The sequence below is a fragment of the Trachinotus anak genome, unplaced genomic scaffold (genome assembly GCF_046630095.1).
Source record: "Trachinotus anak isolate AG129_WGS33_773 ecotype Australia unplaced genomic scaffold, CSIRO_AGI_Tana_v1 ptg000003l, whole genome shotgun sequence".
Taxonomy (NCBI): domain Eukaryota; kingdom Metazoa; phylum Chordata; class Actinopteri; order Carangiformes; family Carangidae; genus Trachinotus; species Trachinotus anak.
In genome coordinates this window covers 6,204,513-6,219,723 of record NW_027273854.1, presented here as the reverse complement: position 1 = coordinate 6,219,723, position 15,211 = coordinate 6,204,513, and the positions used below count along the sequence as shown (strand labels likewise).

Genomic DNA, 15,211 nt, shown 5'->3' with positions numbered 1-15,211 from the left:
TATTGGAAGTCCCACTAATAACCAGTGGTGGGATATAGGCTATGTGAGTGCTTTTGCTCACTGGATTTAAATGCATCTTAATTATATATATATAATCAAAATCACGGAAATCGTACGGTACACACACACACACACACACACATATATATATATATATATATATATGTTACTATTATAACTTCACTACATGTAACCAGTGGTACAAAGTACTCAGAAGAGTAAAAGTTCTCAAATGAAAAATATCACTTAAATAAAAGTGGTCAAAAACATATATATATATATATATGTATATATATAATATGTACCTGAATCCCACATACAGGCAGAAACCAAAACTGTGTAAACCTGTTGTTTACAAGAACCTCCAATTGCACCAATCACCAGAACAAATTCCTTGTATGTGAAACATACTTGATTGATTCTGATTCTGATTCTTAAAGTAGTCATATTTAATAAAAAAAAAGGGGGTAGGAAAATACTCAATTCAGATAATCCCTTTTAATAACTACTGTTAAAGCATTATCATTAATTCACACATTAATGTGTATGTAGCATATAGTTTGCAGTTGGTCAAATCAGAGCAGTTAACTATTTTGTATAATGATGGGTAGTTTAAACTAAAACACCTCATAATACTTTGAGATCTTCAAACGCCATGTTTTGTATGAAAAATCCTGTGTAAAGTCACTAGTTAACTAAATACATGCAGTTTGCTGCTAAAATGGTGTTTTAATGTTGAGTCAAGAGATACATTACTATATAATAATATAAATTACAGTACATCTTGAAGGGGGGGGGCATTCTGCATGATGGGAACTAGTTATTTTGATAATCTGTAAAATTAGATCTTTGCTTTTTGTAGGTTTACATTGTGGTATTTAAATAATCTGAATAATTCTCGCACTACTTGTAACACTATAATCATCTTACCAACATGGATCGTCAAGTTAAATATCTTGGTATCCTTGAGTGGAGGTATGCAGTCATTAACCTCCTGGGAATTTAAGGATTCAGCAATCCTCACATAAATAAACACACTGAAGTCAATGCATTAAATCAACACCAGCATTTTATTTTTTCTCCAAAAGCATGTAAAAAACAAAAAAATAAATGAAAGAAATGCACAAAATGATTGTGTATATTGGCGCAGAAAGGGGGCGCTTACATTTTAAAATGTTCTATACCACAACTAAGCAATAGAGAGAAGGGAGAATAGAGGAGAAAGACTGCAAACACACAGTCCAAACGTCCTTTTGCTGTAAGGCCACCTCAATCCACAGGTCAAGTCTGTAACACAGAATACATTTCCAACGATGTATACATTTAAAATGTCTCAATGACAACAGCATTGAAAAGTAAGTCCACATCAAGTTTAGCACAAAAATGAAATGACTCACAGATTTAACATTTAAAACGTTACACTGCAATCATTCACCTGAGCCTCTTGGCACCAGTGTAAAGCGTACCTTGTCTGCTCTGTTACACTTAGAAGTTGCAATTCACAGATTTTGCAGCTGTACCTTGGCGAACTGCTAACGGAGAATGACAAAGACAGCATTTCTAGATACAATATTCTTGATTTTAAAGCATTCTCAGGGATCCAGAGGACCGTTTTAAAATGAAAAAAAAAAAAAAGGAAAATATAAAATATCAAGTCACACACTGTAGAATTTGAATTATTGTACATTACATGTGGATAAAAAGTGGTTAGATAGGAAAAATGGCTGCTGGTTGAGTGAAGTATTTTTTATGTTAAAGAGTGGGATTCGAGTAAGCAGGTCTGTTTTTGAAAAGGCATGATCAGGAGATTTCTTTGTAAAGATCTGTGCACTTAAAAGGTCTTGTTTGAAAAAGCAATAAGATCAGCTATTTATTTCTAAGGCTTCTCTTTTAAAAAAGTAGCAAATATCCATCTGTTAAGTTTAGCTTTCTATTCTGCACAGCATGCTTAAATTCACAGTAAACCTTCAGTCACAAAACGTACTTTGTGTCATTCAAGTGTCAGTCAAGTCTCAGTGGTACGCAGACATTTTCTAAAATTAGATATTTGAATGGCTTTAGACTCATTCTTTGTATAGAATGTAATACAGTTGTGGAGATCTTGTTTAACTGGATTAATTTCTCTTGGGTGTGGCAATTAAATAACATCAAAAGTGGCTGGAGTGCAGTAGCTGCACTGCAGACTGAGGCAACGCATTTAAAAACTTCAAACAAAGGCTTTGTTGAGAAGTTCTTGGGCACGCTAAACACTACTGTCACACTTTCCCCAGCAGGGGGTGCTCCGCACTGGGTTTAGCATGCAACATGCAGGAGCAATATTGTGACAAACCCTCCATCAGCCACCAAACGTAAATTCAATATTAAGAAATAGGTCCAGGTGCTAAGATGTATTTAGCTAATAAGACATGAGATGAGAAGAGGAAGGCATTTATTTAAAAAGGAAGCCTGCCCACGCTTACTAGGTGAGCCTTTGGGGAGGGGGGCAAATAACGATGGATGTTCAAGTCACTATGATTTGATTGGATCTGTCAATGTCCCCATAAAAACTATCAAGTTATAAGAACACACTCAAATACAGCAGGGGAAATCACCACAAGACACCGAGAACTGACAAGTGTGAAGTGATGAAGGGACCAAAAATGTGTCGTTTCCTGCAAGGCTTAAGCTCTGTCCATCAGCATCATCTGTTGTGGTTTAGAACTCAAATTGAAGTAATTAATTCGACCACGTTTACAGCTCCGCTTAAAATGTTTCATACGATGGAGTGCAGGATATTTACAGGACGAGGCCTAAGTTTCCCTGTGATTATCAACATCTTGTCTGGAGATCATGTGTGGTTATATGTGCAAGACGGGGGGGGGGGGGGGGGGGGGGGGTTTCACTAATCACAAACTATACCTCTATGTACAGATAGTATACAAAACACAACTTGAGAATTCCATTAAAATTTCGACCGTAAAAGCTCAGAGGATCAACTTATGCCATGACATCAATCAAATCCAAACTCAAGTGCTTCTAAAAAACTTTAAAAAGTGATTCACTATGCATCAGTGAGACAAATAAAACCATTCACAACAGAAAAGATCGATACAGTCGTAAGATAAGGCTGTTAAGACCCAGTCATACCAACATGCGACGATAAGACTCAAACTGGTTGTTGAAATAATAACAAACTGTGGGATGACGCCAACAATGAGAAAACTAAAATTACAAACACGAGAGGTGAGCTGTTGCTGATGTGCGCGGTTGTTTTACAGTACTCTGTACCCTGTTTGTTCCTCAAATATATGAAACCTGACAAACTGACAAAATTGTCTCTGACAGCAAAGTCACAATACTGAGGACTATTATTTTGATTTGTGTCTTGTTAAAATGAGGAAATGTGTCGTATTTCTAAGAATTCTTGGGTGATAATTGTCCTGAGTGTATGCTCTACTGCAAAACATGGATGCGCTGTAACCCCTCTGATATGTTTGCCTGAGCATACAGTTCACATATTCCAAAAAGAAAGGGTGCAAATTTTTAAAAAGAATTAAAAAAAAGAAAAAAAAAAAGAAAAATAGCACTAATTATTTTTATTATTATTATTATCATTATTATTATACTCCCCATACCAGAGAAGGTTTTTGGTCACAATCAACTACCAATTCCAAACAGGAAATTGGAAAATAAAATTAGGAAAACAAAGATATCAATAAAATCAAACCCCAAAATAATATCCCTAAATTAATTTTTAAGTGGTATGGATTAAGACTGGCCAGTCACTTCCTAACTGTTTTGTGCATGTATCTGTTCTGATGGCATTTAAAGCGGGCGAGTGCGTGGGTGATTTAACAGAGCCCCCCACCGTATGAGGCATGTGTTCATTGTAATGTATTGGAGGTGTTAGGAGGAGGCAGAGGAAGAGGCAGGGCTGGGATGGGACACAGGGAGACATGATTATGCTGTCTTTGTTATATTGTCTGTCTCCTTGGAGGCCCAGAGCTCTTTGTGCTGTTTGCGTCCGAAGCCCTCGTCATAGTTGCCCTTGCTTTTGAACAGCTGCTGGAAATGGGGTTTGCAGTAAAATTCACCTTGAAGAGCTGCAAAAGAGCCAAGGCTGCCGGGAAAGGGAGGAATTAAACAGTTATATACAAACCAAAAGAAGTCAGGACACGAAAAAAAAGTCACGTAAAACTAATAGGGAAAAAGTTAAGTATACATAATCACCTGAGTTTGGCGTTGCAGTGCTTGCAGCAGAAGCATGCTGAATGGAAGACCTGGTTGTTGGCAACCAATCTCTCCATTGGATAGACTGTCTTCTCACATGATGAGCAGACTTCCTTTTGAGTCTTAAAGCTGAAGGACTGAGCACATAAATATACAGATTTACTACCAGACACAAAAACAGGAGGTGATGTGGGCCTTGATCTTTAGCAACATGAAAGATAGTTTTTACAAGAGACACAAAACGCAGGAAAGACCTCCTCTGCTCACTCCTGAGATCAAAAGGCTGATGAAAGTGAAGCAGGGCAAGAATAACACACACAGATGAACAGAGGGCAGAGAATGAGGGATATACACACATATATATATATGAATATAAGAGAGAGAGAGAGAGAGAGAGAGAGAGAGAGAGAGAGAGAGAGAGAGAGAGAGAGAGAGAGAGAGAGAGAGAGAGAGAGAGAGAGAGAGAGAGAGAGAGAGAGAGAGAGAGAGAGAGAGAGAGAGAGAGAGAGAGAGAGAGAGAGAGAGAGAGAGAGAGAGAGAGAGAGAGAGAGAAATTATATTTACCTTAGATCGCTGGACAGGTTTGTCTTCAGTGCTTCTGGTGTCCTGGAAAAACAAAGAAAAACAAATTGAACACATAAGCAAATGTATTTAGATGTGTGTACAGACAGCTGTTATGCTCTTAAGTGGAACAACAAACATTAGGTGACATCAGCTGTAGATATCTGACCTATCAGATTACAAGCAGCAGAAGAACCTGACAAGGATGGATATTTTGTACTGTCCTCTTATTACCTTTACCAGTGTGTTAGTACTGTCAATCTGATCTCCCTCTCTCACCCCTCTCTCTATTTGTTCCATCTGTCTCTTTGCACCCCTGGGAGAGGATCAGGTGCCTTCTGTCTGGTCATGTGAGCCGAGCTGTGGGACACTCTGCATGGGGCTGCCCTCAACATAGCAGAACAACCCAGAACCAGCTTTGCAGTTGAGAAACGTCAAATCTCTAACAAAACAGCAGGAGATTTCTCAGTGAAACATGACTGACACCTGTTCTGGGGATCTTTATCTTTGACATCACTGCATGTTTTTGCAGCTTTGTAACCCATGCATGTAATGAAGCATTTCTTTCACTCAACCCTACAATCATGCAAGCAATTGTAGGTTTACTCTGTAATTTTCTGGCTGCCATTTAACGCAGGTCACCACATTTCCTTGCACACTGTAGGTGTCGATGTTTTGTCATAATTGCAGTTTGGTTTGCGTTGACGAATTGAAAGACTTCCCAAGACAGTGAGAAGGTTAAGAGGACAGAGAAAAGCTTGCATGAGCTTGCATGAAGTTATACACTAGTTATGACAGGATCTGCCCTCTGGAGTATTACAGCCGGTCCCCGGCAGCAACAAGCACGTCCTCCTCTTTAAGCAGGACTAACAGGTAGTTCAAGCGGATAATAAACAGACAGAGAGACATTCAGCCGCGTACACAGTGACTGCCATGGAAAAGCCAGTGTGCAGGGAAGAAGGACAGCCTCTGTTTAGGCGGGGGGAAAAGTCCACTGCAGACTCTGCTAAAACCCTGTTATGTAAGGCAGTTTGGCTGGAGCTGGAGGAAGGGGTGGATGAAGGGGGATTGTGGGGCTGCGACCAGACTTGCAAAGACAGGGAGAGCTTTGGCATCAGAGACACGGGTGCATACTCTGCGACTTTCAAAAATGTCTTGCTCTGCAGGAACAAAAATAATGCCACATAATTACAGCATGAAGTGTTTGCGTCCATCTCCCTCATAAAAAACACTGACAGGCTGATGTGAACTGAATTGAACACACAGATTGTCACACTTACAAAAACTGCTGGTGGGCTTGAAGAGAAGTGGCTAAAAGGGTCAGACATCTGGGGTAAATTCTTCTATCACAGTGCACGTTATCATGATATCTATATTGGGCATAGAAATCTAAAGAGGAAAAAAAAGTCTTTGTAACTTCTAACTTAAAAATGTAACTTCTAACTTAACTTAAAAATGTCACAGATTGTATGCAGCCATTTCCTATTCAAAAGACATCACTGCTCATACTGGCAAAGAAGTCCTGCTCACTGATGTGCAACATTTCTCTCAACCAAATACAGGCACAGATTTTAAAGTCATTGCAACCACAGTATAAACAGTATGGGCATATCTCTGACGGTTCATAAATCTATACCGTCTCACTGCATATTTTGTCATTTCACCTTTCCTTATCTGTGAATCACATGTGTGTTCATGTAAAGCAATTAGAGTGGCCCTCTCTGATAAGCAATCTAAACCAGCACGAACGCTGCCTCTTGTGTTGTGATTTGCATACTATTTTTGACCCTGTTGAGTGGTGCATTAGGCAACAGAGTGGGATGAACAGCATGGGTGTTGTCTGCACTTACGAGAACCGGATGACATGCTTTAGAAATAATTGTCTCATTAAGTGAGGCCATGCAGCTTCCTGTAGATGCAATCATATCTGCCTCCTCCTTATCCCTGGATCCTCTTGAGTATAGCTAATGTTGCTGCTAGCAGCTAACACTGTGGTGGTGGTGATCTAGCAGGCTGCATGTTGCAACCACTTCCTGTTGCTACAGTTCAACTGCTGAGGCAACATGACTTTGATCTTCTCAAAATGATTCAAGTGTTGAAAACTTTAGTTTGAATGTGTAAAGTTCATCTGTAGAGAAGGTTTACCTCGATGGGAGAGCATGAAAATGAGGTCAATAAGGGCTTCATTTGTGGAGATGAAATCACGACATTAACATGGCCAAAAAAGGAAAACTGATCTGAGTGAAAGCACAGAACTGCCAGTGTTTTTCTTGATAAAAACAATGCAGCAAGTTTAGTTACCATGTTAGGGGGTAGGCATGCATTCCAAACACACACACACACACACACACACACACACACACACACACACACACACACACACACACACACACACACACACACACACACACACACACATCCTGGAAGACTTCAGATTAGCTTGTGCCATCTTGTCTTCTTTTGCCTTATATGTACATGAGTCAATTGCCACTAAACAGCCCGAATGTAGCAGGAAGTTGTTATGACACGTCTGGTTTCCTCTCTCTTGCAGTCCCAACAACTAAACTCCTAACTGACTTCCATCCCGATCAATGACTGCTAACGACCACTTTTTCTGTATGAAAACACAAAAGAATCATGATGTTCAGAAACACACACTCACAAATTACCACAGGAGTCCACCTCTTCGGGTTGGTGGGAAATGAAAGGCCTTAATGAGCACAGAACAAGGTGTTCAATGTAAACACAAATAAAGAAGGTTTGTTGTGCAAGTAATTAGCTCTGCTATGCCCAACACTGTTTTAACTGTGAAGCAATTTGACATACCAGTGTGTGAGAAGCTAGAGCCAGCTGGAGGGTTGTATCTTACCCAACAAAGACCACTTTCACATGAGAGGCGAAATCTTCTTGCAACAGAGCTTCAACTCTTACCTCACAGCGTCAATCCCTCTCACTGAGTCCTCGCTTCAGTTTGAATCACACCTGCACATGCCTCCCTGTGTGCTTCTCTATGTTGCAATCACCCAGGAGCCTCTTTGTGTGTATTTGTATACATCTCCCTTTGCATTTGTTTAAAGGAATAGCTGAGCAAAATACATTCATTTACTTTCTTGCCGAGAGTTAGACGAGAAAATCAATACCACTTCATGTCTTTGCGGCAAGTGTGAAGTTACAGCAGCAGCCAGTTAGCTTAGCATGGAAACAGCTATCCCATGAAGAGAAAGTCTGGTAACCGCCCTGTAAAACTATAACTTCACATTCTTATGTGGTATGTATAAGAGTATGTGAATTTTGTAACCCTTTGACAATGCCATGTTAGTTTTGTCCCCTGGTTTCAGTTTTTATGTTAAGCTAAGCTAACTGGCTGCTAGTGGAGCTACATATTTGCTAACCATAAACAAAACAGTGGTATCAATCTTCTCGTCTAACTCTAAAAATCAGTGAAAGGCTACTGTGCAGCTTCAACATCACACTGAAGAAACACACATCCCACTACTTTCTATTCCCCCAGGGCACAGACCACTTATGTGACAAGAAAGTTAAGTGACCCCCCTCAAGTCTATTCTTATTAAGAAATTAGGAAAGAATATAATTGGGGCTGAATTTGAGGATGTAGTTTAGAAAACATGCAAGCTCAAAATAATATATCTTGTCTAAATTAAGGTTTTTGGAAGAGATTTCTGCTGATATAAATCAAATAGAGACCAGCTACTCTAAAGAACATCATGAGGGTCAAAGAGTTCAAATGAGAAGAAGTGCTCCTCTTTGTCTGGTTGTATTTTTTCCATAAGCACTATAAAGAACCCCCCCCCCACCCACCCTTTGCACTTGATCATTACTGAATAGACACTGTGGTGCACGATTCACTGCAACAGGCCCCTAGAAGGGAAGGCAGGCGCTATGTTAACAAATGTCTTATGTCATTAATCCACAACAAGGCTTCCACTCTCTCTCTCTCATTCTTTATATTTGGAAATTGTTTAATCGTTTGCAACAGTAGGGTATGGAAAAAATAACTCAACAAATGTGAAGCACCTCGTCCTTTAAACACAACAAAACGGTGTTAATAGGCCCGTATATGAGATGTCAAGCAGTTCGACGTTAAACTAATTACAACTTTTCCGAGCATAGTACTAGCATACACAATGAATGTTTTGTTTTGGTTTTTTTTGCAGATAGCATCTTAGTGTGGATTGCATTTTCTGGACCTGCAAGGCATGGCACTGATCCAGCAACTAAAACTGCTGCTGCAGGGAAGATATATAGCCTCTCCTTGACAGCAATCTGTAATTCTGAACATGACGAGACCAAGCAAGTTATGTGGACAAGATGACTGAGAAGAAGAAAAAAAACATTAAAATCTTGGGATAATATATAAAAAAAAAAAACATTCCCTGTTATGTAAAGCTGAATATAAGCAGAACATGAGGTTAGGGGAACTGATGAAAGCAGGATGAGACAGTCTGATCCTTCAGAGTACAGGTTCGCCACACCAGTCTGCAGAGTAATCACATCTGGGAGCGTGTTTGGGCGTTTGGTCAGCCACCACTTCTCTTCCTTTTTTGAACTTCCTGCATACTATGGGAACATGACGGGGCATTCTGCTGTGTTTGAACACATAGGGTACTGAATGTCTACTTAGTAAACTGACAGATAGTTGTTTCTTCATTTCCTGTCTGCGGAGGCTGTCAAGGTCCAGATAAAACTTTTTAAAGGACTTCACCAAACTTGCAACTATATAAATAAAGATAAGAAGCACTTAAAGTCTGACTGTCCAAAAAAAGATGGAGAACTTAGGGCTGCAACTACCAGTCATTTGAATTTTCTCAATTTACTGACAAATTGTCTTGTTAAAAAATGTGAAAAATAGTGATAATCTTTAAATATCTGGTTTTGTCTGACCAACAGTGCAAAACCAGAAGTTAGTCAGATAACAGTGATATAAAAAGCATCAAACCCTCACATTGGAAAGCAGCAGCCAGAGAATAATTGGCCTATCTGATAAAAACAACAACTGCTGATTATTTTCTGGCAATCAACTAATCAATAAGTTATCTTCTTGTTTCAGATCTAGAAACAGTATCAATGAGGTTTTCTTTGTGTTTGTGCTGATTCTAAGAAGAAGTGAAGCTTTTCATCGTGCCATGGATGATTTGCATGCATCTTTTCTGAGAAGCCGGCTGTCCTTTCAGATAGAAAAAGTGAAACTGGTTTTTCACTTGTACTTAGTAGTCAGCAACTTCAGCTCAGATGACCCAAAGTTCTGCACGGTAATGTCTGTCGAACTGTGCTAAAAAAGCCTTAAGTGTTTCCTTTGTCACTTCATTGAAGAAGCTGCCTCAGGGCACAATTAAAATCACCTAAATCCTCTGATGATAAGACCTGTTTAATACCAGGCTAAAACATGGTCCTGGACTATTCTTCATTCATTAAATCATAAATCAAATCCAACGACAAAGTACAGGGTCTCTCCTGTTAAAAAAATGTTGCTACAGCTCTCATTTTTGTCCTGTGATTCTGAACCAAACGGCAGTCAACTCTGTGATGTTCATGAAAACTAGTGGTTTGCGCTGGTGGCAGCTGGTCTGTTTATATTATCACCTTAAAATTTGCAAAAAACAAAACGAGTGACAGCCTGTTAAAGAATGTGTGGAGGACCTGGAATCTGTGTTGACTTGACAGAGTGAGGGGCCGCTTGCTGCTGCCTGCAACTTCTTTGGAGGTTGTGAAGAAACAGCCTCAAGTGCTACCATTGATCAGATGTTATCATGGACTGGAGAAGAGGGAACAACAACAACATTCGACCAAATTCTCCTTCAGGACTGGAATTCAAGCCAACATGCCCAATCCTGTCTTGAAAAAAGAAAATCTCACATGCAAATATCTGCTTTGCCATCACAGCAAATTTCCATCACACACACACACACTCTTAAGGCTCCTTAACTGCGGATGGAGACATAGTCGCCCGGGACAATGAGGGACAGAGGAATAAATGTTTAAAACCATTTTTCCACATTAGGCTTCATAAGTAGTCATTTCCCAAAAATGAAATATGACTCATTAAAGTTGCAGTGCACAGATGAGGTCAATAGGCTTTAAAACGTGACTTCTTAGATGTTTGCTGCAGACTGATGACACTGTGGGAAACACAAAACTATCTCTAAGCAATCTGCCCTGTGGTATTTCCAAACCACATGACCTACATTGGAGACATCAGGGACATAAAAAGCAATGTACCTAAATGGTTGTTGTTGAGATCAAAAATACATTTACTACTGAGAAGAGTTACACAGAGCTTGAGGAGGAGTTTGGACAGCACTGTAAAAAAAAAATGATCACACATAGTGCCACAGGTCTTCTTATATTCCTCTGCAGCAATTCATTGAAAATTGGCTTTTGTCATTTCACTGACACAGATTTATTGTTGCAAACAGCTGGACCTTTATTATAAACAATATGTCTGAGATCTGATTTTTCTGTAGACCACAGTGAACCATGTTAGAAAACTGAGATAAATGAAACAAATCAAGGTGAAAGGAATGTGCTAAGTCTTTCCCTCCAATATCTGAGTCATAATACTTCAACACAGGTTTACAGAGGCTAAAGTGAGATTTGTATTCCCCAGAGTAGAGGGGAAAAAAAGAAGCATAAAAGAATAACTTAAAAAAAAAAAAAAAATCAACAGTTCAACAGTTTAAGGGGTGCATGCATATACAGCATGTGCCAACTTGGCAATGAAAAATTGTTGACCTCTTCTTCACGCTTCGACTGATTTGACTTGCAAAAATGTGACGTCCATGTGCAGCACACATCATGAAATATTAAGACAAAACGAGCAAATCCACAAAAATATGAATCACTTTCCTTAAAACCCCACTATCCCTTAAAAGCATTAAATCACATTGAGAAACATGGTCTACACCTTTGCAAGGCCTTAAAAAAGGCACTATGTACATTCCCTCACACACACACCCTGACTGTGCTTCTAATTTTCAAAGCCAACTCTAACTCTAACACAATAAGTGACTGGTAATGGGGAAGGTTTAATCTATTTTTCTGACCACTTTGACTGAAGCTCTATGGCTTGGACCTGCTGGCGACCCATTTAATACTGTTCTGCACAGCAGGCAAACCCCCCCCCTCCCAACATATGGCACTTCTGACATGCCCAACAAATCAGGTTTTTGCGCCATTAATGGTAATTGTCTAACCAATGAGCACATGGTCAAACAATATAAACGTTGTTAGTCCTCACCGTGCAGCTTTGGGTAATGTGCTTTGTCTAAATCCGCATTATTTCTTTATTTTTTGGACAAACAAGTCAGTCAAATTTCAACAACAGTCTCTCAAATCCACCGGCATACTGACGGAAATCAGCCATCAGAGCAGGGTGTCAATCTGTACTGTCAACTCTGACTGAAATTACAGCAGTCCACTGACGGGCAGGAAATGAAAATGACCATATACTTTCTTAAGCCTTGTCGCCATATGCCAGGGTTATAATGACAGACTGCTGTGGATGTGGTGCCCTGGATGGATAAAAAGTGGTTTTACCAGACCACAGAGCAGCTTGTAAACTACTTGACAAAACAAACATGGGCAACAAATTTGTATAAAAGGTATGTTGTCTTCCGCTTGGTGCAGACTTTAAATCCAATTCAGTCAGGAATTACTCATCTGACAATCACAGCAGCTTTATTTGAGTCGATAAGCTGGAGAGGATATTTAATGGGCCATTTAGTTTCAAGTTTAAATGAGCGTGACTGCATGCACACAAGTAAGATCGTCTGGAACAACCTATAAATTGTAGAAAGAGGCAAGGAGACCAGGTTTCTTATCATCCTTTCATTGATGCAAAATGACGGAGATGTGGAGGAATCATGACACACTTGCACAAACATGTTTATCATGCTCCCTGTAAATAAGATATCCCAAGTTACATCCGCACTGGGATCAAAACTAGGATATTCAGTTGCATGTAAACACACTCAGTGAGATAAATGTGGGAATATCTTTTGATCAGAAGGTGCTGTAAACTTGCCACACCTCTATTATAATAATGGTTCTGTTCACTAACAATATTCAACAGGGTTAAAATAATAATAATAATAATGTTGTGATTTTATCTATGTGCTTATTTGTTTATTTATGGCTTCTAGAGTTAAATCATTTGCAAATTCCATCCTGCAAAACTCTGTGTGGACTCGATGGACCACCTAAGAGACCAGCTGTAATCCTCATCTGCAATTACACATATTTATCTGCTATTGTTGGTAACTGCTGCTCAAACAAAACAAAAAACGTCACGTAAAATTAGACCACAAATGACTTTACGAGGGGGCAAATGTGGAGGAAAATGTAAATGAAGTGTCACTTAGAAAACAAGGAGGGATAATGTGAGTTAAATGTATTATTCAATTGGTTTATATCACATTGTTTGTTAATATTAATTAGCCATCAAGCTAGCTAACCAATAGACGTTAAAACAAGCAGCGCACCGCTAGCATTTTGACGACCACGATGGCGGGCGTTTAAATATCCTTTAAATAAACTAAATCTCCTCTCACGCCTAAATACTGCATTTAAGTCCAAGATTAATGCCGAGGCTTACACAACAAACCGATTCCTGGTTAGCTAAACCAAGGCGAGTGGACAGACATCATCACCTCACCTCATCTCACACAAAAAAAAAAAAAAGAAAAAGAAAGAGGAGCCGGGAGGAGAGGAGCGGAGGGGGGCGAGGCTGCAGACACACAACAGCCGAGCAAAGGCACTCACCATCTGCGCTTCTTGTCTGCGACACACTGGCTGGAAAACGAGTCTGTTCACTGGAGGTGGATATCGGCTCTCTCATTCACTTTTCTGGGATGCTTTGTTGAGTACGCTCGCCCCGGTGCCGGTGAGTTTCTACCCTCCGCTTCGCCCCTGCTCTCGGTTTTCAACAGACCGTTTTTTTTTTTTTTTTTTTATTCGGCAGGATGTCGCAGCCTATTGGTTCGCATCTGCTCCCGATGCATTCAAGGGTTGTCGGACAAATCAGTACTACGCCTGGATACAAGGATGTCGCTTTCAAGTTTTTACGTAAATACTACCATTCCACACCTATTCCAAGGATAGATAGATTTTTTATTTTATTTTATAGTCATTCCTCCTGTCTATACCTAAATTAAGAGATCTCTTTTGCTTTCATTGTAAGTGATGAGGATAAAATCCGCCGTCCTCAGGCAATCTGAAGTTAAAATGGGTGTTTAGCCATCCAAATTAATCACATCAAGTGGATTTCTTTTAAGTTATAGTGTTTTAGAACAAGGAACTGTCCCTGTGCTCCAGCTCAAAATGTAAACACTGTCAAAGGAAACATAAAGAGAGAATTCTGTCATAAAAAAGGCTGTAATTTTGAAAGACGCCCAACTAATTTGTGTAATTCAGACTGCTGAAGTGTCATAGTAGCTTCACATAAACTTTTGAATGTATTTTTGCACAACACTGGATTTTGTACCCCATCACTTTGTGCATTAGAAGGGGATTTTTTTAAAGGCCAGAATCAACAAGAGGAATGAGTGGAAGGACCTGGAAGGACACCTTTTAGTGTTCATATGGGCACCTGACCTTTTAAAAGATGTAAAAAGCCTAGACCCCTGCAGCAAACAGATATTATAAATGAGCCTTTCTTCAAATGTTAATGTAAGTTCATTAACATTTGAAAAAAAATAGAAAACAAAAATAAAATCAAACAGTGACTGTGGCATGAGCAAAACTTTGGGCACCTGACCAAGCCAGTACTTAGTATCTCCCTTTTGGCAGATATCACAGCTTGCGATTGCTTTTTGCAGCCAGCTAACTTCTATTTTTTCCCTTATAGACTTAAGAATTTTCACCTGTTCTCTCTGCAGATCACTAAGAGTTCAGAGAGATTTTTTTGGCTGCTTTGCAAGTACATCATGTTTAAGATCTATCCACACATTTTCAGTGATGCTATGGCAAAGTTCTTATAGGCTTTTTACTAATAATGTTGTACTAAAAATGTTTCAGCTTCGGCTGAGGGCTCCTCCAAAAGCCTCAGCTTGCATTTCTCGAAATAGCTCGTGGTAGATTTTGAGATCTGCTTTTGGATCGTTGTCCTGTTGGAGATGCCAGCGTCTTTTCACCTATGACTTTCATGACGGACTGCAGGGCTTTTGTACCCAGGGTTTGCTGATAATTATTGGAATCATGATTTTCCACATTTGTTGTGCAACTGGCTGTCACACGGCCACAAACCATACTATTTCCACCCTCATGTTTTATTTAGACAGTTTTTTTTAGGAAATGAATATTGTCAGTCGTCACACTAGAGTTCACTGCTCCCCAGTGGTCACAGTGAGAAACTGTAACACTGCGTTTTATTTGTGACTATTGCTATACTGAAACTTATTTCAATATTAGCTCTGACATCATTTTA

General features: G+C 39.5%; 1 protein-coding gene across 1 annotated transcript; it reads right to left on the bottom strand.

Moving 5' to 3' along the window:
- Nucleotides 1–1,051: 1,051 nt before the first annotated feature.
- On the bottom strand, nucleotides 1,052–13,702 carry limd2 (LIM domain containing 2). The gene is made up of 4 exons (XM_071469441.1): nucleotides 13,549–13,702; nucleotides 4,774–4,815; nucleotides 4,210–4,346; nucleotides 1,052–4,099 (listed from the first exon to the last, which is right to left on the bottom strand). Exons 1-4 carry the CDS (start codon nucleotides 13,549–13,551, stop codon nucleotides 3,940–3,942), a joined length of 342 nt encoding a protein of 113 aa, XP_071325542.1. The 5' UTR covers nucleotides 13,552–13,702; the 3' UTR covers nucleotides 1,052–3,939.
- Between the last annotated feature and the right edge of the window lie 1,509 nt (nucleotides 13,703–15,211).